The sequence below is a fragment of the Lacerta agilis genome, chromosome 9, assembly GCF_009819535.1.
Source record: "Lacerta agilis isolate rLacAgi1 chromosome 9, rLacAgi1.pri, whole genome shotgun sequence".
NCBI classification, from domain to species: domain Eukaryota; kingdom Metazoa; phylum Chordata; class Lepidosauria; order Squamata; family Lacertidae; genus Lacerta; species Lacerta agilis.
Window position 1 is genome coordinate 32,002,839 of NC_046320.1, and position 25,338 is coordinate 32,028,176.

The following is a 25,338-nucleotide window of genomic DNA, read 5'->3' on the forward strand; positions in this document are numbered from 1 at the left end:
GTGCAAAACCAGATGAGACTGTGAGTCATCTGTGATTAGTGCTACAAGAGTGCTTGTTTGGAAATAGGGTTGGTTTTTGTTCCAAGGAGGAAATTGCAGAAGGATAGTTATTGCCTTGGTAGATTTATTTATGCTCTGTTCTCTCAATTCATATTGTTGTATCTCATGACTCAAGATAGGTAACATAAATAAACACATATATATTATCTTTTAGTTTAGTAATGATACCTACTAAGTTGTAATATTTTTATTCCTTTTATAAAATAATGTAGATATTGCTCTTAAATAATGTTCTAAACTTTTCTGCTTAATAAATCCTATCCTGAGTTCAGGAAGGGGTTTTCTGCCCAAGAGTCTAGCAATAATGGATTGATAACCAGTGTTTGCTTTGTGTAGACTCATTGAAATCAGCAGACATGTTCGTTACCTATATATCAGATATCACCCCGTGAATCTTGAATCCTAAACAGAACGTTATGAAAAGGAAGAAGATGGTATATCCTTTTCCTGCTTAAACTCAGAGCATTCTTTCTACACTTTATTCTTAAAGATGATGTGGGTGATTTGGGGATAATTTGTAGGATATGATTGAAATGGTGATAGCTACAGCATTTTATAAAAACTTTTTTCCCCTAAAATCACCTATACTCTCCTAGGTGTGAAACCTAAATACCTTTGACATACATGCCTTTTAAATTCATTGGACAGCAGATTTTATTACTGAGTGAGTGAATGCTGAGGCTCAGTAAGATAGAATTTCCTAATTAGGCAGGATATGATATTTGAGCAATATGAGATCATTTTTAATGTCTTCCAGGTTTTCAGAAATTATCACTTGCGTGCCAAGGCCCCATGACCCACAGTTCCCTAGTAATTAATGAACACACAGACACACATATTAGGTTTATTGCGATCAAAAAGTCACAACTTTATTGGTTATAGATGTGAGCGGTTTGGCTTAGGCATTAGGTGAAGCCAATCTATATCTCGACTCCTGCCCGTCTGCAGGGAGTCCACCTAAGGGTAAACCACCAGTAGGAGGAGCCCTATGACTTACATCAAATAGGGGCACCCCAAGGGGTCCACATTGTGGTCATGGCATGGCCCCAGCCCATGTCCGGGCTTTGGACAGGATCTACATGCCCAGATCCCTTTAACAGGATGAGGAGGGGCAGGCAGAGGCTACAACCTCCCCTCCATCCAAACAAGGCTTGTTGTTGTTGTTCAGTCGTTCAGTCGTGTCCAACTCTTCGTGACCCCATGGACCAGAGCACGCCAGGCACACCTATCTTTCACTGCCTCTCTCAGTTTGGCCAAACTCATGTTAGTAGCTTCGAGAACACTGTCCAACCATCTCATCTTCTGTCGTCCCCTTCTCCTTGTGCCCTCCATCTTTCCCAACATCAGGGTCTTTTCTAGGGAGTCTTCTCTTCTCAGGAGGTGGCCAAAGTACTGGAGCCTCAACTTCAAGATCTGTCCTTCCAGTGAGCACTCAGGGCTGATTTCTTTAAGGATGGATAAGTTTGATCTTTTTGCAGTCCATGGGACTCTCAAGAGTCTCCTCCAGCACCATAATTCAAAAGCATCAATTCTTCAGCAATCAGTCTTCTTTATGGTCCAGCTCTCACTTCCATACATTACTACTGGGAAAATCATAGCTTTAACTATATGGACCTAAACAAAGGCTTACCCAATGCCTAATCTCTCAAAGTTGTGACGATTGCTATAAGGTAGGTGAAAACCAAATGGCTGGTGCCAATTTGCCAAGTGGAAAAAATTCCTACCTGGCCCCAACAATATGGTGGCCGACATTTGTCCACAGCATGGTCGTGTCATAGCCAAGCATAAAAAGAGGGTGGGTGGCTTGGGAGATCCGGCAAAAGGGCAAGAGAGGAGAGCCCTCCCGGCTGCGCTGCGGTTAAATTTCCCGCGGCCACACCCTTTGACGGCACTGATTGGGACCCACCCAGAATCAGTGACATGACCGGGGTCAGCACAAGAGGGGCATCAATTCCCTGCCCCCACACTGGATCGCTGCAGGGAAATGGATGCCTGGCCGCAATACCACCCATCGCGAAAGGTGAGTGGACTTAGGTACCGAAACCCTAGTGTCATCTATTCTATATAAATTGCACAAATAATACCATAATAATTTAAACAGAAAAGCAGGCCTCATTATAGCTCAGGTAGTGTCAAAATAAGATTGTTATTTGCTTAAATAAATACTGCATGTAGCTAAGGCAGGACTAAAAACTGCAGCAAGCTTCCTAACTAATTATGGCTTATGGTTGATTGAAGAGTGCAACCAACATGTCCACACTGATCAATTTTCAGCTTGCACTATTTACATGTTTCTGAAAATCTGCCAAATTTTCTCAGAGTCCAAGCTGCATCTGTTGAAAACAGGCCACTTTCAGTACTTGCTTAGTTATATCGATTGGATAAGTCACCTCTTCTGCATTGTGCCAATTCAGGATGCAGGGTTTTTGTTTTGTTTTTTTCTCTCAAATATGGAGTAGCATTCAGTGTAACACCCCTCTCCAACTTACATTTTGAAATGGTATAGACCAGGCATAGGCAAACTCCAGCCCTCCAGATGTTTGGGACTACAATTCCCATCATCCCTGACCAATGGTCCTGTTATCTAGGGAAGATGGGAATTGTAGTCCCAAACATCTGGAGGGCTGGAGTTTGCCTATGCCAGAAGACAGGTTTTGTTCCTTATCTTTCATTTGTGAAAAGTTACACAAGGGACGAATGAGCAAGGTGGATATGATAGCAGGTTATAAATTATACATGGTGTAGCGCAGTCTTCACCAACCTGTGCCTTGCAGATGTTTCTCCAAATGTTTTGAAGTACAATTCTGCTGCCTAAAGCTAATGAGAGTTCAAGTCCAAAACATCTGGAACCCAAAACCCCTTTCACAGGCCCTTGTGAAAAGGGTTCCAGATCTAAAAGACCTACCTTTGTATGCATGGCAGATATGATTTCAAGGTAAAGGAAATGATTTCCTGGAACAGCTAGAGAGCTTTCATTGCAAGAACAAATAAACAAGGGTGGTTTACACATTACACCAAACCATTGTTAACATTAACCATAGTTAAAGCTGAGGCACTTGGAAGATGATAACTTAAACCTTTGTTTCTAATACCACAAAATAATATAAAACATCAATGAGAGCAGCCAAGTCTTGAAAGCAGTTTGAATTTCTTGTTGCTCTTCACTTGTGGCTCTGTAGCTTTTGGGTGGTGACAGCTCCCTTAAACATACTGTAGTTAAGAAGGAGGGGACCTACAGTGTCCTAAGGGAACAATACAGTGTTACCTCTGGTTACGAATTTAATTCGTTCCAGAGGTCCGTTCTTAACCTGAAACCATTCTTAACCTGAGGTACCACTTTAGCTAATGGGGCCTCCTGCTGCCGCCGCACGATTTCCGTTCTCATCCTGAGGTACTACGTCCGGGTTAGCGGAGTCTGTAACCTGAGGTGTTTGTAACCCAAGGTGTCTGTAAACCAAGGTACCACTGTACCTTCCAAACATGCAGAATGTTTAAAGTCTTCTATCATCACCTGTTGAAACAAATTTCACATCTGTCCTTCAGATAAAATTGCTATTAGCTGCTCTTTCCAGATTGCTTAAGGTACTGCCACCCAATACTGTTTCAGCAGCCCTGTCTTAAAGGATATTATTTAATCTGAGCCATGTGCACAATTGTATGCATATATACTCAGAAGTAACTTACCTTTTTGACCTTGGAACAACAAGTAAGGCATCCAAATATCTGTTGCAACATTAGCTGGAGAACTAAATAAATTATGTCCTCAGGAAAGCTTTAGGATAGTTAATCTTGCATGAAAGGTTCTATTTCCTGATTCTAATCCTTGGGACTTTTTCCCTTTTGTGTTAATAAAATGTCTAGATGGTCTAGTTCTGCAACAAAAAGGGTGAGGATAAATATGAGTTTTTGCAAAAAAATAAACCGGGATATTAAATACATTTTTATCCTTTGTCTTATTACTCTCAGGGCAGCATACCTTGTTACCCTGTTAGCAGATCTGCTTGTGTGCCGGTGCACAATCACAACTGGGATATAGAGGTCTGACAGTTTTAAGATAATCATTCTGCCTGTCAAAGTAGTGGTCCTGAAGGGACTGCTGACCCCAAACATGGGCCTTCTGTATCTTGTATTCCCTTGGGTTCCTTGAACCCTCCTTGTTAAAAATAGAAAGAGGGTAAAACAACAACAACTTCTTCCCTCTTGGGAGATGACAGCTAGTACCTCTTGAAAAAGGATGCCTTACTAATCTGAAATAGAAATGTAATGAACCTGCTCAAAGATCAAGGGTATAGGAACCAATGAAAAGATCTAATCAAAGCATTAAAGGAGTTGGAGGGTATGAAAAAGAGCAGTGTGAAGCAGTCTTCTGGCGGGGTTTCAAAAGCTGAACAACTTGGGGGTATGAATGACTGTCCATGCTGAAATGTTTAGATTTCAGTCCATGATTAGAATTCTCAAGGGAAGCATAGTAATACTACTACTACTACTAATAATAATGAATGACTTGTTTTAATCAAAGCAGGATAAATTTTCCGGAAGGAATCCATTTACTCACAGGGATGATTAATGGCTGGATTTAAGGTATCTTTGAGTTATATATATACTGGACTCTGCGGATTTAATTAGGCAAATTCAATCAATTCCTGTTTGTGTCTGGGCACCTACTGCTGTCAGCAGCGGCTTCACCATGTTGGGGAGGCTTGCTGTCTGTTTACCACATTAGAACTCTCCTTTCTCCCAGCATAGCCAAAATGCACACAACATCTTGGGGCATGTGCAGAATTCCTGTAGAAGTGAGTTTCTCGGTACTGCTCTCCCTTTGTTCTCAGGAGATGCACTCTGATGAGAAATAAAGTCAGTCTAAGGTTACTCAGCTTTGCGGCTGAGTGGGGATTTGAACTCAAGTCTTTCCTGTCTAGATCAGATTATTGCAGTGTGCCATCTGCTGGCAGCAGTGCGCCCACCAGTGCCTCCTATGGCACGGATCAGGAGTATACCAAAGGGTGGGGCAGGTTGGCCCCCGCCAAAGCCTAGGGGTGTGTGTGTAAAAATCATGTCTCCTCACTCTGGCTTAGAGTAGCTAGGAGTCTGCCTGCTCGTCTGCACACTCCATTAGCTCCTCTTCCACTGCTCTGGATGGTTTCACAAATTTCTTGTCAAAGGCCAGGAGTCAACTTCACCTGCTGAAACACCTGAAGGGGAAGAAGGCAGATTGACGTTCCATCTGCAGCTGATCAGCCTTCACAGAGGAGAAGGCACTGATGAGAACCAGCTGGCTCTGGCCTTATTAAACAGAGCTCTCAGCGCAGTCAGATGCTGGTAACAACACCTGTTTCTGCCCTACCTTGCTGCTTCCTGCGGGATCCTTAACTCTGGCCTGGGCCCTTGGCTCTGTGACTATCTGGATTCCCTGATGTCTGGACTAGACCCTTGACTCTGCAATCATTTGGATTTGCCTGACCTCTGGACTGTTGGACTTCATATGTGAATTCTGCTCTCAGCAAGTGTTTATTGGAGACTTGGTTAGTCACTGCTTGCTCAGCAATGGGACTTGGATGGGCTACAACAATTCTCAGTCCAAGTTTGTCAACAGCTAATTTGGTTTCAAACCATAGGTTCACTCTTTTTGGAGCCCTTCAATTTCTCTTTGGTCTGCCGTTTGGTTGTGGATCGGAGACTTCAGACTCGTACTCTAGTCCCAAAGTGGTCACTGTAGCTACTTTCTCAGTGGCGCACAGGGAATTCTCTCAACGTTTTTCTTCTTGCTGCCCCTGAACCAATCCACTTCATCCCCTGGCCCCATATTCCAAATCAAAGTCCTGCCACAAGTCTTGGTCTGGGTGCAACCTTCTTCAGGAGCAGCTAACTCTGTCCACACCAAATTGGTATCCAGGAATTCCCCTACTGCTTATTCCCATGTCTCTCAAACACTCATTGGGCCCAGCAAAGGCAGGTAACCCTTCCAGTCACTTGCCCCAAAAACTCAGAGTGAGGAGGTGTTGAGAGGCACTTCTCCCCATGACAGGAGCATTCAAATCCATTAGAGTTGTTGTTTGGGATGGCTGCCTATTTTGAAGGTAGTACTATTCCTTCTGTATATATATATATATTAACCTCTGTGTTTGAAGAAGAGGAGTTTGGATTTGATATCCCGCTTCATCACTACCCAAAGGAGTCTCAACATTCTCCTTTCCCTTCCTCCCCCACAACAAACACTCTGTGAGGTGAGTGGGCTGAGAGACTTCAAAGAAGTGTGACTAGCCCAAGGTCACCCAGCAGCTGCATGTGGAGGAGCGGGGACATGAACCCGGTTCACCAGATTACAAGTCTACCTCTCTTAACCACTACACCACACTGGCACTCTTGAATGATTAAGAGTTGAAAAGTGAGGAAAATATCTTAGCCAGCAGTTTGTCTTTCAGTGACATTGGCTAATGTTTCACATTTGACTGAGGAACCCAGGTATGTTAATTCATACAAGCAAGGAGACATGATAATCGGCTCATAGGATGAATATGGGTGTGTGTGAAGTATTCTTCAGGTCATGAGAGTCATACCGAATATTGGTCACCTGGGATTAGTCTCTCTCCTAAGTCAGGTGCTTGCAATTCAAGGGCTCTTCTTATAAACATATGCAAATTGCTTTATGATAGAAATTGTGTTCAAATTTTTTCTCGTTAAGTAGAGGGCCAACAACCAGCAAGCAGCATAAACACTTCAAAATCCTGGTTTAAATATTTAAACACTTGTTTGCAAATAAGCATTGCATACTGTACGGTTTGTCTAGCAGAGGGGTGGCCAACTCCCAAGAGACTGCGATCTACTTACAGAGTTAAAAACTGGCAGTGATCTACCCCCTTTTTTGAGGTTCAGGTCAAGGTTGTTGAGCTTTTTTTAGGAAGGAGGAAGGCCGATTTGGGGGGGGGTTCGGGTCAAAGTTGTTTTGTTTTTTCAGGGAGGAGGTAAAATAAAATGTTGAGCTTTTTTAGGGGAGTCACAGTTGTTCAGCTTCTTTGGGGAAACCAATGATCTACCAGTGATCTACCACAGACATCCAGTGATCTATCATAGATCACGATCTACATGTTGGACATGCCTGGTCTAGCACAGTGATGTATTTTAGGTTTCAACTAAAAGTATTGGGACTGGACTCTGTCACTACCAAAAAAACAAGGATGTTTTTATTTATGTGTTGTACCAGTTTATAGCCTTCTTTGACCTTAGCTAATTAATTATGGGCCTCATATCTAGATGGAAAAGTAAAGCCACTTGGAATTCCGCAGTTGAAGTTGCAGGGACTTGATTATGAAGAACATTCCTTGAGGATCAGGCTGACTAAGAGTTGGAGCCACCACAAGGAGTCCCAATAGTACAACCATTGTTTTCCCCATCTCCTTCCCCAAAACATGCTTTGTGCTTTCCCCAAATTGGGCTGAAGTGGGGATTTGAGATAGCCCCCAGAACAGTGCATGGGGAAGGAGAGAGAAGATTGTTCTGTCTAGAAGGCAGAAATATGCTCACACTGACGGAACTGATCCTAATAACACAATGTTTAATTCCTCCCACGTTGTTTCATGTAATTGTTAGCTGAAGTCCTTAGGACTTCTATAATATGCAGAACCACGTGTGATGGGACAACTTGGCGGGACTGTGGGATTATGAGACACTTCTCTGGGTCAAATGCCGATAATTGAGAGTATGAAACAATTTTCACATTTGTAAGTTTCCCCCCAAAAAATGTGTTTTTGCGGGGGGGGGGGGCAGGATCTGAACTTTCTACTTAATCCTCTCAACTGCCATCCCACCCACACAATCAGTGTTAACAGCATCATAGCTCTATTTGAATCTTCTTATCACACACATGATTGACAACATGGGAGGGAGGGCTGTATCTGCAGTCTTCCGCTGAATCTGCAGTCTTCCACATACCCGGCTCCATACGCTTGCAGTGAAAGTCTGACGGAGGAAAGCCAGGAAAGCATGTAGACCCTTACTGCAACCTCTAAGTGTGGGTGGCAGGGAGCAGGGCTGCTGGGGATGGGAGAGTGGAGCTGGCAGGTGTGGCCCTGCCCTCTCTTTCATGTGATACTGTTGTTGGATGTGCATTCAGAAGTTCCTATTGAAAAGGCCTTTTCTGTGATTGTGCTCTGACTGTGGCAATACTCTTCCCCAGGGAGGCTCGCCTTGATGTCACTTTTGGACCAGGCAAATAACTTTTTTTTGGGGGGGGGGGTTGTTAATTTAGTGTTTCTCCCCCTGCTGGTGATTTCATGTGTTCATTTCCTAGGTTTTCTTTTTTTTAGCATGTTGCTTTTAAAATGCTGCTCTATTTGTTTTTCTATCTTGTTGCATTTTTATATTTTCCTGTAAGAAATGTTTGAAAAGGCAGGGCAGAAATGTTTGCCCTCTACCAATAAGGAGAATCATAAACATCCCACTATAGTTCCAGAACTGGCTTTCCACTGTGTGAAAGCTCATGTATAATGTGAAAATTTCAAAAGGCAAGGACTCAGTATAACTTAAACACATTATCTGCTATAATGTTTCACAGATAATAAAAGGTATATCTTTGCACTCAAACTAGCATATGAGACTGAAAGGAGAAAAGACTTATGCCATCACACTCCATGTATGGTCTGTTCCTTCCATATCTAAATTCCATCTAAAATGTAGATGGTGTTTTAAAAACTTCTTTTAGACCTGCCATTTATGTATATGCTATGCCACATGAAGTTTGAGATTCACCATTTAAATCCCATCATTGTTCACAAAATGAAATGGCAGGTGGTGGAGTCTAAATTTTTCAGGGATAAATGGATTATAGTTAAACTCTTACAGGTGATTATTGTGGTAGGGGCGGTATTACCTGTGACCGACTATATAACTAGTATCCATTGCGTAAGTAAAGTATAAAGGATTTTCTCTATTCTTATAACTATGTAATGTTCATTTCTAGGGGAGTAACTGTGTTAGCTTGTTATCAACACATTGTAGTTGAGAATGTTTTTTAGCAGCATCTGCAAGAAAAAGGATTATTAGAGGAGAAAATGGGCCCTTTAATGAATTAGAAGGGGAAAGAGCTTAATGAGATTATAATAGCCGAGGTTTTCAAGTTGTTATTTAAATTGATCTTTAATTAGAGGGGGGAAATAGTATGGACAATTTGAACATAATTAAGATCTTGTGACTTTAGTTTCTATTTAAAAGCACGCTGAAGCAAACCATAGAAAAATTGGCTAGGAATGACCCAATCATGTATAGGTCTCTCAGCACCTTCTAGTGTTGCAGTTTAGTGTGCTGTTAACATTTTTGTCCATTGTTTTCTCGCTAAACAATGGATAAATTGAGAAGGTCAGAGGGTTGAAAGACACAAGTACAGCAGCTGTCGGAAAAGAATACCTGAAGCAGTCATTACAACCACTGAAATAAGTGTTGAAAGCTGAACCCTCCCCCCTTTCAAATAAAAATAGCATTTTTACTACATCCACACTCTGAAAATGGGTAAAGGGAATGCTGTTCAGATTTCTTAAAGCAGAACATGATGTAAATAGAACTGAAGGCATTCTTAATGAGGTGAGAAGGGCAATGAATCTCTGTAATTTATTATGTCACATCAATAATAAACCGGTCCTTAACCAAGCGCAATTCAAAGTTCTGTCTTTAAAGCCCTGCACAGCACGAGACCAGGATACTTGCCTGCCTCCACACCAGCTTGTCCATGCAGAGTAAATTGTGACCATCGTCTGAGGTCCTCCTCTGCGGGGCCCTGCCATCAGAAATTGAGGCAGGTGATGGCTGAGAAGAGGGCTTAGGTCTTGCCTCAGTGGTAGCATTCTGTGTATGCAATGTCCTTACCCTGGGAGCTGACAGTGACCCAGCTCTGTGTTCCCATCTTTTTTTTTTTTAATGTCACGCCTTTATTTTCCATGACTTTTTATTTACTGTGTTTTATTGCTGCCAGTTTTTACCCAAAGTTTATACTTTCCCATTTTGTTATTATCTTGTAATACCTGTTGTTTGTTTTACTGTGCAAGCTCTTATACAAGAATTGGAGGAACAGTACTGCCTGGGATTTAGCATAATTTCACCCCCAGACCTTGCAGGAGCATCATGCTGTCTTCTGTGTGTACGAATATCAGGATCCATGGGGACAGCTATCTTACTCTTCTTTCTCTGGGAATGCTCTCCGGCCTAGGCTCTTACCAGCTGTGTGTAAAATATTACACAATTGTTATTGGGAGCACTCAGGCTCTCATTTGCTCTGCTCTCTCTCTCTCTCTCTCTGTTGCACCGTGATGTGAAAAGCAGGTCAATTTTAAGAACTTCACAAAAAGGGGTGAAAATACTCTAGGTTTCACAGTACTGTATATGAACTTCTATTCATTGTACATGTGGGTCTGCTTTATGGAGGTTTAAATATGTATGCATGTACTGTATTAGGGTGGGGGGAAATCTCCCCTTTGCTTTGGTAGTAACATATGAGACATACTGCAATATATAAGGAGCTTAGGTTAAGTCCTTAAACTTTAACTTTGACAGGATGTCCATTAAGATATTTCTCCTACGCCATGTGTTTAACCCCGTTCGGTTTTAAAAGGGGTCCTTTTATTCCTATGACTTGCCCATGCTTCATACTTGCAGACTGTTCAGACTGTTCATCAATATACCATTTTTTTCCTGCAGCAGTTGTTAATATAAAGGGGGGTTTTCCTCCTTTTTGGCAGTCAGCATCCATGCTATTTCAAGAGATTTCCTAGCTACACCTTATGATCCTTCTTTGTCCTTTTCTCTAGCTCTCCAATTATCATTGCCTAAATGATTTCCACCTTTCCCCTCCCCGGAAATTAAACGCATAACTTCCAGTACCACCCACATGCACTGTGTCTGCATTCGTGGCATAGGTACCGCTCTGCCGGGAAGGTAAACGGCATTTCTGTGCGCTGCTCTGGTTCGCCAAAAGCGGCTTACTCATGCTGGCCACATGACCCAGAAGCTGTATGCTGTGGTCTCTCGGCCAGTAAAGCGAGATGAGCGCCCCAGAGTCGTCCGCGACTGGACCTAACGGTCAGGGGTCCTTTTACCTTTACTTTTGCAGTTTGATTACTTTTGTTGTATCTTACGGGATATATCACACCATTTATATATCATTTTATAAACATTTTCTTTCTTGCATCGTTGGGAAACGTATTTCGTAATTATTGTAATTCCAAGATATTTTACTTTTAGCTATTTCCCCCAAAGCCTGTTAATAGTATATTCCAGGTTAATAGTGTATTCCAGCTTTTTTACTTTGGATTTTACTTTCCATCTAATTGTGCAAAGCAATAAACAAAAGACAGGCATCCGCTTAGTTCTCTCCAAATACTTTTCACCGTTCTTTGAGGAAGTTTCTGTAAAAGTCTTGTTCTCTGCTGTTTTAAATTAACTAATGACAAGTTTCAATAACAAATATTTAACATGTTAATGCAAACCAATTATTTTGGACTCCTATAAGTCAAACAAATAGGACTTCTGTCAAGCTGTCTGAAATAAAGCTGCACTTGTATTTGATTCTAGATCATTCACTTCCTAGTAATTCTCTGAACTAGAATAAATATATGCTGTGTGGCATTAGCTAAACTGCTACAGAGAACAGGGATCAAAGGGGTAATTTCTCTTGAAGTAATATAGTGGGAAATTAGTGACAGATGAGTTCTAAAAATAGAATAGTGTGTTTTTGTGTGTGGGAGGTGGAGACTAGTTATGCCCTGACATAATATGAATTTATAGGAATAGATAAACTTGCTTCTATACTATCATGCGGTTGCTACAGAGATTTCATCATATGTTAATTGGGTGGAGATAACAAAGATGAAATAGTTGGTGATACCCAATATTAGTCACACTCAGGAGCAGACTCTGTATGACTTAGTGGGATGTCACCCATTACTAATACCACACACCAGGATTATAGCCAAAATAGAGCCACTGAAAAATGAGGAGACATCAGCAAGATTGGGGGAACCCAAAAGGTTGCAGAGTTGGCAAACCACAAGATCAGCCCAATGAGGATGCTAAGCAGCAGTATTATAGAACAAGAGTTGTAAAACAAAAATAGAATAAAAATGAATGTGAGACAATGAAGAAAATGGAATGTCCTGCTTGGAAGCTATGCCTGGCTGGTACCCTGAATAGGAAAACTCCTTTTAGGGAGGGGATACACTGCAACACTCATTCTTTAAAAAGTTAGGGTAAACTGGTCAGCACACACTTAAAACAAGAGTGATGGTTATAGCCCCACTGATTCTCGAGTGTGTGGGCAGATTGGTTTCTTCTCCTACTCCCCTCACCAAACCCTGTGGCTCCCCCCTTCCCCTCATGTACTGCTAGTGCGTGAGTGGCAGACTGAGAAAATGGGTATAGACTGCAACTGTTTGGTGCAGACCCTTTTGTCCAATTCTCTTTCAGTTTATTTGATATGCCTTCCCTGTGGTCCCATTTCCCTCTTGTTTACCAAGCTCACCATATTGCTGTTCCTCAAGATTGGAAAGGGCCTAGTGGTGACAGTGACAGACCACACTCTCTGCACACAGAAGGTGCTAGATTCGTTCGTTGGCCTCTCCAGGTGTGCCTGGGAAAAGCTTCTTTCTGAAACCCAGGAAGGCTGTGGACATTTCTGAGCTAGATGGACCAATGGTCTGACTGTTATAAGGCAGCGTCCTATGTTCCTTTCATATTCGCAAGGAAAGTAGCCATTTGTAGGCTTTCAATCCAATCTGGCAAGATAAAAACATGACCACTGATAGCCATAGCAAGACCAGCAACTGAAAAAAAGCATACAATGTAGGCCATTGTTATTGTTGCGCATTAAAAACAAACAAACTAGGGAATACAGCTGCCTTCCCCTTTTCATGAAACCATTGTCCCTGGATCGGTTGACCTTCCTTTTCAGCCCTCTTTGCTAATCCAGCTGTAACAGACTGCACTAAGTTGATAAGTACTGATGTTGGGCATGAGCTACATGTCTGTGTATGAGAACTTTAGAGGTCTAGCAGTCCTTGGCTATTTCTCTTTATGGCACATATTCTTCCTTTGCCCTTCAATGATACTGAATAACTACCCTGAGAGACAATGTGTGGGTGGAGAGCACACACATCTCTCAGGACCCAGATCCAGTTATAGCTGCATTTATTTATTTAGATTATCTTTTACCTACAGGCTCATTGTTCACATCATCCCAGTTAGCCATTGCAACTGGTGCAAATGGCTGCATTTTAACTTTTGCAATGTACTCTGAGTTGTGCTTTCCTTAAGGCTGGTTTGGAAACTGCACCTAGACGGAAAAGTAGCAGCTGGGCTGCTTTGCAGGGCAGCCTAATGTGAGAATATGTCATCATTGAAAGAACTTCCCTTGCTGCCACTCTGCTAAAACAAGCATATTAATGTATTGCTGTGCATTCTTTATAGTTTTGTCCACTGCTTGAGTTTTGTTTTGTTTTTGAAAAACTTTCATATAAATAAAATAGAGTATTGTTAGGACATAGGAGCTCAGATACTTCCCCCACTACAGTATCATTCTATCCCTGGACATCCTTGTCCATCTTTGCTAATGGTTTCATGACTCACAAAATTCCTTCATTCTGTTGCTGTTAGGAATCTTGCCAAGAAAGAGGATAAGTTGTTCAATATATGTATGGGAAAATACTTTGTGTGTCATTTCCTGTTGTTTAATGCCCTTTGTGTGTCTTACTAAGGAATCGGACAGCTTCAACTTTTGACTTAAAAGTGTCTCAAATCGTTTATTGTTGAGACATTTAAATTACATGGCATTAATAAAAGAGAGCTGCCTTTTGTAAGATGAAACAAATGCTAATTTTAATATATCAGACTGTAATTTGTATTAATTTTCTTTAAATTTTACGTCTCCCTTGAGTTATTTAAAATACTGGTTTGAACCCAAGTGTAGTTCCAGGGACAAATCAAGGGACAAAATGCTTGTGTCACTCACCACATTCCAGCACAGCTGTAGCCAGGAACAACCATATACGCAATTGGGGAGCCTATATGAACATATGATATTGACTGTATGGATTTATTGGCCTGGTGTTCTTAGACTCAGTTGGTAACAGTAATTTTAAATCTTGTGTATGTGAATATTAGCTCAAGTAAGATCATATTAATTTCTGTGGGAGTTTCACACAGTTAAAAATTACAGCATTGCAAATTTCCCCCCACCGCATCAGAATATGCACATTTAGGTATGCAAGAAAGTACAACTAGTTATACTTTTCTATTGTACTTTGTCAAAAGTGGCCAACTCTCAAACCCAATGGCATATTACTGTTGTTATAATGATGCCTGAGCACTGCTGTCTGATTTTCATCTGTGATGAGACCCTGGCTGAGCAGTATGACAACAGAAATATGCAAGGGATGCAAGTATTTTATATTCACAGGTTGAATTGGCAGCATATTTTCCAAAGCATGATGACTCCTTAGCCTCTAGAGGGTGCCTGATTTTTTGCATGAATATGTTAAGGGGGACCAATCAGTCTATGGGCAGCCTTCAGCTTTGGAACAGCATTTCCAATTGTTTTCCAGAAATTGGCAGAGGACAAACACTTCACCTAGAATGAATGTCAGATTAATGCGCTGTGTAAAAACTTGGTGAGTTGTCATTATAGGCAGCAACCTGGAGGACAACTAAGTGGAATTCCTTTAAGAGAAACTGCTAGCCACCCAACAAACCAACCCTGAAAGTTTGGGAAGCTACAGAAATCTTGTAGTGCCTTATGAAGTGGTGCAGTGGTGGTGAGGGTTGAACTGGTCTGATGAAAGCCACATTGCAATCTCCCAAAGGGGTTGTTTTGAATTACAGTCATTTTTTCCTCATTGTCATACCATAGTATTCATATTGATCATCATTTTCTCCTGATACGTATTTCGTTAATAGCTGTTTTGGCAAGTATCACTTAATGTGATGTGTACTTCTGCAATGAAGGATTTTCTATGAAGACATTGTGCATTTTCTGTGTAATATACCAGTTCATAGAATCCTTTTGTTCAAGGGCCTCTTGAAGTCCTTCTAGAAGTCTTACACATTTCAGAAGGCTTGGTGTGAATGTCAGATAGCATAGTACACAGTGCATATCTGGACCTGGAATGTCTGATAGTTCTGTTTTAGTAATAGCACTGCTACCTCTGTACTGGATCTGATTTGAAATCAAAAGTTTTGTGTTAATTGTCATCAGCATTGCTTTTATTATTCAGCATACAGTAAATTGTGGCTACATGCTTGAATTCCAGTAAAAATTATGGAGTGTACGTTTTGGTGATAATTACTCTTGGAAAGTTAATTAAGCAAGATGCGGTATAAAACAATGAGAGAGCACAGCTTTCCATACTAGGAGGTACATGGTAGGTTACCTTCATGAATGCTGATTTTGAATTAGTGAAATGTTCATTAAATCAAAATGGTGGAAATGTGTGTGGTTATAACTGTGGAGTGGACTGTACCTGAGCAGGAGAGTAACTGCAAGTCCCACCTGGCCTATTTCAGGTCAAAACAAAGCTGGTGAGGCTAACTACTCAGGAAGCTCTTTCAGTATCAGACTCATCATACTCAGCATAGGGATTTTCAGTAAAAGAATAACAAAGTAGACAGATATGTGACATCCACAACTGCACCTATTTACTACTTTGTACTGACTTTTTGTATCCCATTAGTACAGTTTTAGTGAAAAGCAATTCATTTTCAGACTTTAAAGTATTAGGTAATAGGTAATAACTTGTTCTCATCATCTGAAATAAGCTTTAAAAAAATCAGCACATGTGATATGTAACTGATGTAATTAAATGAACTAATATTTTGAATTATTTTCAATTGTACATTCTCCTCCTAACTGGGAAGAAACTTTGGTTGTTCCAAGTGAGCCTATCTTAACAATTATGCATGTTTAGGATCACATGCAATGTCTTTTGGTTTGTTTGGTTTTTCCTTTTTTAAAAAGCAGAAGATATTACTCTTGGAGTTGTACCATTTCTAACAGGGTACGATCCAGAATACAGCTGTAAAGTACACTATTGGTGACATGTTTCATAATTCTGGAGTCCTAAAGACAGTTGATCTGGGATTTTTTTTATCTGAACATTTTAAAATTTAGCAACATAACTTGAATGCAATGGGGTTGATTGTGGAAAATGTGAAATATATTTTCAATTGAAGAAGTTTTGTTATTAGATTGTAATATTTATCCATGTGTGGTCTTTGATCTGCTAGTGGTACATGACATTTTGAACCCCAAGAAAGCATTCATTAATGCATGTAATGTATATTGTGTGCACAATTCCCCCACTCCACCGTGCCCCCATCATTTTAGTTTTATTATTTATAGGCAGATCAAACACACGCACACACATATATATATATAATTGCATGCCCAGAGACATACATGCAACAAACTAAAAATACCACTGTTTCAGGGAATGTGAATTATTTTCAGAATTTCAGAAATTGAAAAGGGATAAGTGGAAGGAGAAAATGTTGGGCTGGTGCCAAGCGATAGCTCGTAATCCACACAGACTCCCAAACAGCACAAGAACCCCTGAGGTCACAGGTGATGCTTCACATATCTCTGCCTTGGTGAGTGAAAGTTCTATTTCATGATGGCATGTGCAAATCCATACCAAAAATATTTGAAAGGTGCTAAAATAACTTAAAAAAAACAAAACAGTAGTGCTTGCGCCTTATTGTACTTTATTTGAAACCACTTTGGCTTTGCCTGCTTCTTTTTGTTTTGCTTTGAATGCAGACTGTTCATTCTTCAAGCTTTCCAACTATATATTCATTCATTCATTCATTCATTCATTCCAACTATATTGTGCTTTGTTGCCAACCACCTCTCCCCTTTTAATTCTTGGTTCGCATGTGGTGGCTGTTGAAATAATATTGCTGTTCTGTCAAGGTAAATACGGAGCTGCACGCTTTGACATCTATAAACAGAAAATTTCCTTTTCAGCAGCTTCAAGAATATTGTTAAGGTAAAAATGACCCCCTCCTACAAACATATATGTTTGGCTATTTTTTTATAGGTGTCAGTGCATGACGTGAACAGAGGGCCCCAATTTAAAAGTGCTGCTTTACTTGGTTTGTAAACTTGCTTATGACATGGACGAAAGAGAAAACGTATTTTAGAATATTGTTTTCATATATTCCATAGGGTGGCTGATCACAGGCTTTGACAGCCAAAATATAATCAGTGGTACCTTGGTTGCCAAACTTAATCCATTCCGGGAGTCCGTTCGACTCCCAGAATGGTTCGAAAAACCAAGGCGTGGCTTCCAATTGGCTGCAGGAGCTTCCTGCACTCAATCGGAAGCTGCGGAAGCCGCATCAGACATTTGGCTTCCAAAAGCCGTTTGAAAACCGGAACACTCAATTCCGGGTTTGCGGCGTTTGGGAGCCAATTTGTTTGGGAGCCAAGCTATTCGACAACCAAGGTACCGCTGTATTGGAAAAGTTACATTCCATTGTACTTTCTGTGAGTGATATTTAACTAAGTTTTATTTAGAGTAGACCATTTGAATTCAATGGCCCTAATTTGGGCATGTTCATCAACATCAATATGTATACTCTGAGTAAATATATATTTATATATCTTGAACAAATGTAAGAGGCTGAATTAATGCAACCCATATTTTACTGCTCTGAATAGTTGTTCCAAAGACATAATCAGTGCAATCTGTTTTTGTCTGAAAATGATATGTTGCCTATTGTTCATGCTGAAGATTATTTGCTTGAGGGGTGGTAATTTCCCCCAGCTCTTAGCTGCCATTCGTACTGTGTTGGGAGTAGGAGCGGTTTTAAGTTTCAATTTGAATGCAATTTCATGCAATCTGCCATTAGGAGGTTCATTACCAGCTCTAAATCACTCTTATGATATTTTATAAATATCCCAGTACAACTACTGTGTGTGAAAGTGATGCCCAGTTTTTTTTTTATTAAAGAAACTGTGTAGATCCATACTAGTGCTAGGTGCAACTCTGAATTTCTCTGAAGTCACTAGTATTTAAATATTTTGCACAGGGGTGCAGCCAGACTTTGGAGAGATGCAGCTTCCTGAATAAGAGTTTGAATGACCAAATTGCTCGTGATTGAGGCCTGAAGATGTTTTGCCAACTGCCTAGCGACATGATTGTCAAAAGGCAGATATGTCAGAATAAAAGGGAAGAGAATGTTGCATTGCATACTTGCCCAGCTGTGACAACTTTGTTTACTGGATTGTTTTATGCACTCTCTTTGCCAGTTTCTTCTTGTTCTTCTTCTTCTTCTTCTTCTTCTTCTTCTTTAAATCCTTAACACAGTAAGCTTAGTGGATGAAGACAGAGGCTTTGAGGAAAAGTGTTGACATTCTGCAGTGCTGTGTCTTGAGCCACAAGTTGTTGGTGTGCATCCAGAGCAATGCTCTGCCACATCCATTGTAATAATATAAGGGCATTAGTAGCACTGTGCAGGTTTGTATTGTATGAACAGACCACAATTCTAGACCTGTTAGCATGCTATTATTTTTCTTCATTTTATTTACCTGTCTGTCTGTTGTACTTACACTCCCTCCAAAAGTTGCTACCATTTCTTTAATATTGGTTGCTTACTGCATGAAAGCAATACTTTATAAATGGACATTTTAAGTCATGCAATAAGCAGAGTAATTCGTAGTCATTTACAATGTAGCATGTGCCCGAGGTACATCCCATTTTCAACATATTGCACCTACTTACTCAGCTGCCTTCTCAATATTTTGTCTAGGACATTTATTTTGTGATCAGAACCAATTATTCTGAGTGAAATTCTTACCCAAGCTCTTGTATTAAAGTGATAGAGAATTGCTGCATTGCTCAAAACAAATGGCATGTCAGTTTTCACACTTTTCTTTTCTTCAGGAATGCTTAACATTTTCGGTGTTTTACATGAGGCAGGCCTATCCAGTCAAGCATTACTAAAGAGCTGTCAAGAAGAAACATTGGAACAGGGAATGGGAAAGAAAGGAACAGCCCCTTCCGTTGTTGAAACATGGACCTGACATCAAAACAGAAGAGAAGTGAATAATTGTTTGAAATCAGGTTTCTTTACTAAGGCGAATGATAATGTGGCAAGCTGGGCTGAGTTGTGGAAGACAGCAGAGGCAAATGCTTTAGATTTGTTCCAGGAGACTTGTCAGGATGAGCAGATTATTTTTGCCAGTGGGCACTTGGAAAGGGATAGCGAGTCGTTTGTGGAAGAAGTCTGCTAGTACTTTCTCACCTTCTCCCCACCCTCCAGTCCACTTTCCATAGGGAAAACAATTCACACATGAAGTCTAGCCACTGCCCAATTATGTGTGGTGCTGACTTCAAAATGGTCTGGAAGCTGTAAGAGAGCATGTTCTTGTGTTGATAAGTAGGCAATTTTTCTAGAGCTTTTAAGAGCATATGACGGCAGCCCCCATTCCCCAGATACCTGAATTTTCCGTGGCCTCTATTCTGTTGCACTTTAGAACTTGATACTTTACTGGAAAGAATATAATTTTGTTGGAATTCAGAAGCTAGCAACAATAGTGCAGGTTGGAAGCTGCAGCTGGAAGACTAGCTCCTGACAGGAGTGTCATCTTTAATGCATAACAGTGCTTCAGCCTGTTGCAATTCACATAGAATTCAGTGCATTTTCCAGCTGACAAGCCCTTAAGTAACATTGGTATTGTTAGAGATATGAAACCTGGGTGGGGACCAGAAAAAATGGGGAGGTGCAGGGCATTTTTTTCCTGGATCTTTTCTCCAAAGCCTTTCCCCCTGAAAATTTGAAGAAAGGAAAGGAAAGGGGGGGAAATAATTTCTTTTCAAATGAAGAATAAAATTTGTGAGATGAAACGCTTCCCCAAAATGATTTCTCATTCAATGGTCTTTTATGTAAGACAGTATACAGTATCAGAACATTGGCAGCCAAGTCCTGAGTTGTGAACTGGCACCACAACTCTCAAATGCAAGAGCAAGATGCATTTCTGCCTCAGGGAGGCATTGCCATTATCAAAATAGAAGGAAAAAAGTTTCATGTGACTTCTTTGCTTGTGAAAGCACAGAGAAGCTCGTTTCTTTTTTAATTATTTTTTAATTTTCAGTTATATACATTTCAATAGTTTTACAGTCATTTTAACATTTCAAAACTCAACGTCGTCCTTCCTCTTTCTGTGGTTTATATTTACCATTTCCTGCATATTCTAAATTACCTTAACTTACTCTTTTATTCGTCTACTTGAATTATTTACTCTTACGAAACTGCAGGTTTTTTTTACAATAATCCTGCCAATGTCTTAAGCTGTTTACAGTTTGTTTGTAAATACTCAATATACCACTTTCATTCCTTTCGAAGAGGTTTGTCGTCTTGGTTTTTTGTTCTTCTGGTAAGTTTTGCCATTTCTGCATAATCTATGAGTATTTGTATCCAATCTTCTTTCGTTGGGACTTGTTCTTTCCATTTTGGGGCAAATAGCATTCTTGCCACTGTAGGCGCATACATGAATAAATTTCTATACTGTTTAGCTAGTTCTAACCCTATAATTCCCAGAAGGAAAACTTCTGGGTTTTGTTTTGTTTTTAAACAAATGTTCTTTTAATCCTATTTTCAATTCATTATATATCATTTCCCAGTAAGCTTTAACCTTACTGCGAGACCACCACATATGATAGAACGTAATTCTTTCTCTTTGCATTTCCAACACTTACTCGATTTTTATTTACACATTTTTCAGAGAAGCTTGTTTTTTCAATCTGAGCAAACTTACAGGAGCAAAGTGGCAGTGAACTGGAACACCTGGGATCTTACATACACATTCACCTTTCCCTTAGAATTTTGGCCTTTTTGTTGTGTTTTAAATGTACTGTAAGTCTCCTTTAGAACTTCAGTTAATGCGCAGCAGGGCCAGCCAAGAACATTTTGTTGCCTGAGATGAAGTAGTAAAAGCTTCTCCTCTCCTCCCAACTCCAGTTCAGGGTGTAAGGCTGATCAAGTCATTTTGGCATATCCTTTCCCATTCCTGGCAGTAAAAATACAATTAACAACTTGCTGCTCTTTCATAGCAACCAAAATTGGCTTCCTCTTGTGGCTACTGAGAAGAGTGTGTTAAACTTGCCCAGCTGCCAGAAAAGAAAATACCCTTTTCATTACCTTTTCTTTTTTCTAGAAAGGGAGACCTGGACTTTTTGTCACCTAAAACCTCCCTGTCAACCTCTGTGATAGAAGATGAAAGGTTTACTTTAGACTGACGCTGGGAAGTTACTGATAGTGGCTAGAAAATAAGCAGGAAATCTTTCAGGACTGGGAGCATGTAAAAACGTGAAAGAAAAATGAGGAAAGTTCAATCTGTTTACTACAAATTAGACTCTTCCTTGGGAAGCTGACAAGAAATTCAGATATATGGAAAGAGAAGGCAGAGTTTGAGACAATGTTAGAAAGAAGGTGAAAGGATTACTTTCCTTACTGCAAAAAGGCTAGTTTTGGGTGAAAGTACCCGCGAATGGCAACAACCAGCAACACCTATTGAATGCCAAGGTAATAGTGATGCTTGAACAAACCACGGATAGAATAGTGTACCATATCTATAAGTAACATAACTGTTAAGAACACAACCCTTAACAGCTGCAATTTCCCAATTGCAATTTCTTGGCATTTTGGAACTTGAGTGAATATCAGCACAGTTTGTTAAAACCTTTGGGGGTTGGGGTTGGGGTGTCTGTGTGTTAATTTAATTTGTTTACAAATTCTAGGCTATGCCTACAAATCTCTGATCAGGAGAACTTGAAACTGAAAATGAGAAACTCAATGGAGCATAAATTCCCAGATTTCGCTGAGAATAAGAGTTAATGGTTAAAGAACTCTTAGAAGTTTAGCTCTGCGAGGAGTTTCCTAACACCTCATGGCACCTTAATAAACCCAGGATTCTTGGGGGTGGGAGCCATGACTCTTTAACATGGTATGATCCTGCTTTGAATGTATAGTAAAGATGAGGCCTTGGTTCAGTCTATTGACACAGCTCTTTGGCAGTCAAGAGCAAGGGCATATACAGAATTGTTGCTGCTTCTCAGTCTCAGCATTTAGTATCCTAAAAGATAACATGAGGTTGAGAAGAACTAGTAGATAACTCCATCCCTTGACCCAGATCTCCCTTCCCCAGATTATCCCATACTAGTGAGACACACACCAGAAGCAAAGGCAAAGCAAATGACTTCTTATGACTCAAGCTAATGCACGAAGCCATTTTTGTTTTATTTTCTCATTTAAATATATGTAGAGAATTATCTTAAGTGGGCTAGAGAACAAATTTACACTTTCATGCGGAAAAAGCATTTTGAAATCTAGTTCAGATGTGGTTTACTGTAATGTCTTTGCTATGTGTTTATACCACTAAATTTAACAATTCAAGAATTCTCTAAGGAAAAGAAATCATCGGGTTGTTTTTTTTTACCATAAACATTGTAGCTCACCCATTTCCCATGCATTCTTTCTGAATAATATTTTCTTGGTTGTGTTAGGTAAGAAAATAAAATTCAGTCTGATTTGCAGGTCTGAATGGATGCTATACAACAAATCAATCTCAACAACACTTTTTAAGATTCATAATAAAAGGTACATATTTTTGTCCTACCCCCAACCCCCCAATGTGTACATCTATACCGTTGGGACTTCCAGAGAATATGCAAAAACAATTTTTGCTGCCTTGGGAACTACATTATTCAAGATAGCTACTAGCAGAAGGATTATAAAATGCCATCGTTAGTTTGAATCTAAGAGGAGGAAAAACTATGGTGCCCCTTCCATTTCTTTGCTAGTGTACCCAGTGAAAAAGAGGATCTGCTGTTCGTGTTTGTTTTTCACTTATACATAAAGATTTATCTTTTTACATATAGCCAAAGACTGAATTATTAGCAATATGATGTGTACATATTGCCACCACCCACCTTTCATTACTAGCCATCCTGGACATATTTCCCTCTTTTCACCTGACCTATTTTGGGTATGCTTTCAGTGATTTATGATGAATCATCTTTGAAGCCTGTGATACCCATTGCACCTTACTGATTTCTTATAGGCACTTAGCGTGCCCCCTTTCCTACAGAGACTTCTTAGTAGGGATGGAGAATATATTTGGTGAGTTCGCAACCCAAAGCAGACTTAACCCAATCTGCACCTCCCAGACTATTGTGTGGATCAGATGTGGGTCTGCTTTGGAATCTGCACTCCTATCGGATTCCATTACAATGTGGTCTGAGAGCTGAGCTTTTTTCCTTTTCCTTTTTACATGTACTAGACCAGAGGCCATCGGGCTGGATACGGCCCGAGGGACTCAATTATTCAGCCTGCAGTGACCCCCACCACCCACTCTTACAGGTGCAGCGCAGCGCGGCTGCCTACTTCTGGGTTGGAGGAGCACCAGAAATAGCTTGTGCGCATGTGCAAGTGTAATTTACGGTGCACATCTGGGTCTGAGGAGGCCCTTGCGCATGCACACACACTATTTCCACTGCTCCTCCAACCCAGAAGTGCACCAGAAATAGCATGTGCACATGCGTATCGGCACACGCTCCCCCGTGCTCCGGCCCACCGCACAATCAGCGCTGGAGGCACCGGCCCGAGGCCTGGTAAGTTTGCCGACCCCTGTATTAGACCCCTGGAATAGCTAGAAAGTTTTACTCATCCGGCACATTTTGTAAATCTTACTGCAGTTTCCATAGGGTGTGACGGCATGTCTTCACTCTCAAGGAGAGCGTACATGGAAAAATATGTCTGTCTCCCTGAACTCTTTGGGGCAGGCATTTTTCCCCTTGTACATCTCCCCCCTTTTTCCCTTGTACAACCTCCCTGAAAGTGATGGCACATCATCACACCTCCTTTTTCCCCTCTTAGGGTTAATGGCAGTGAGATTTTCCACACATGTGGCAGAAGCACCACACACTAGCAGTTCCAGACAGCTGGCATATGTAAAAAGAGAAGAAAAGCAGTTAATTTTAAAGGATTTTTCTGTGCCTATTCTATCCCATGTCTAGTGAATACATATGGAATGGAAACTAACTGGATTAAGACTGTTCTATCCAGAGGTGTACCTAGGGTCTGTTGTGTCCTTGGAACTGTATCTCCCCACCCAAATCACTTCACCTCACGCCTTTGTGCTGCGGTGCAAGAAGGATGGAAAGTTTTTCCTGCATTTGATCTCACTGCAACACGCCTATACATTATATGTTCCGTACTCTGATTGGTGATTTTTGTGGTTCCCGCCTCCCAAAGCCTGCACTGTCATTGGGGGCTGGTTTCGCCAACCCCTAGGTACACCTCTGGTTCTACCCCTCCCAACCGTGACTAGACTCTGAAGGCTATTGGCACCAATTAACCTTCGCTTCTAAGCTAAGAGCAGCTTCATAGGGGATATTCACAGGGATCATGGTGTGGGGAAGCTCCGTGTTCCTAATCCTGATTGGGCCTGAACTTGCTTACGTACACAAAGGCTGCTATTGAAACCTTTCCAAATCACAGTGGTGCCTTTGTTTTATAATTAAATCTCCAAATATGTTTGAGGTGTTGATTGTGATTACAGTGGTACCTCGGGTTACAGACGCTTCAGGTTACAGACACTGCTAACCCGGAAGTAGTACCTCAGGTTAAGAACTTTGCTTCAGGATGAGAACAGAAACCGCGTGGCGGTGGTGCGGCGGCAGTGGGAGACCTCATTAGCTAAAGTGGTACCTCAGGTTAAGAACGGACCTCCAGAACGAATTAAGTTCTTAACCTGAGGTACCACTGTACTAGATTCTCTTTGGAGTATAGCAGGAATGGTTCATCTGCATCAATGCAGTCCTGGATTTCCATGTGATTGGGGAGTATTAGTTTTGTATACAAATAACAGAGAGAGAGAGAGAGAGAGAGGAATAATTATTGAGAAAACCAGTCATAAGCTTTCTCTGTAACATTACCGGAGGGTAATCTTCCTGTTACTTGTGAAAATCTGTTCTGGAAAATTAGCAAGTCAGGCAAGGACTAAGCAATTAACCTCCCTGTTGGAAAGGTGAAAGGGGTTGTTCTCATCATAGCTCACTGTAGCCTTCTGTCTCATTGTACATGCAGTTAATTTGAGCAAATACATAGTTATCTATTCCCACAACAAAGTACAGTTTTGACTATACTGTAACTCCTGGCATGGAAATGTGCTATGATGCACTTCCCATCTATCTGGCTATGCAGGCTGCATCTAGAGGGTGCCCTATTGCGTAATGTCCAGAG

At 40.8% G+C, this 25,338-nt stretch overlaps 1 protein-coding gene across 6 annotated transcripts in view; it reads left to right on the forward strand.

The window, feature by feature from the left end:
* Positions 1-25,338, forward strand: part of MARCHF1 (membrane associated ring-CH-type finger 1) — a 122,080-nt gene that overhangs the window by 33,867 nt on the left and 62,875 nt on the right. For 2 of the 6 annotated variants that reach the window (XM_033159961.1, XM_033159962.1), the window contains exon 2: positions 16,541-16,680. The exons of 2 other annotated variants lie outside the window; for them this stretch is intronic. In XM_033159961.1, the coding sequence (XP_033015852.1) occupies positions 16,579-16,680 (102 nt within the window). In that variant the 5' untranslated portion in view covers positions 16,541-16,578. Of the gene's footprint in view, positions 1-86; positions 176-16,540; positions 16,681-25,338 lie in introns of those variants that run through there. 2 more of the 6 variants (XM_033159960.1, XM_033159964.1) reach the window with 2 other exon arrangements.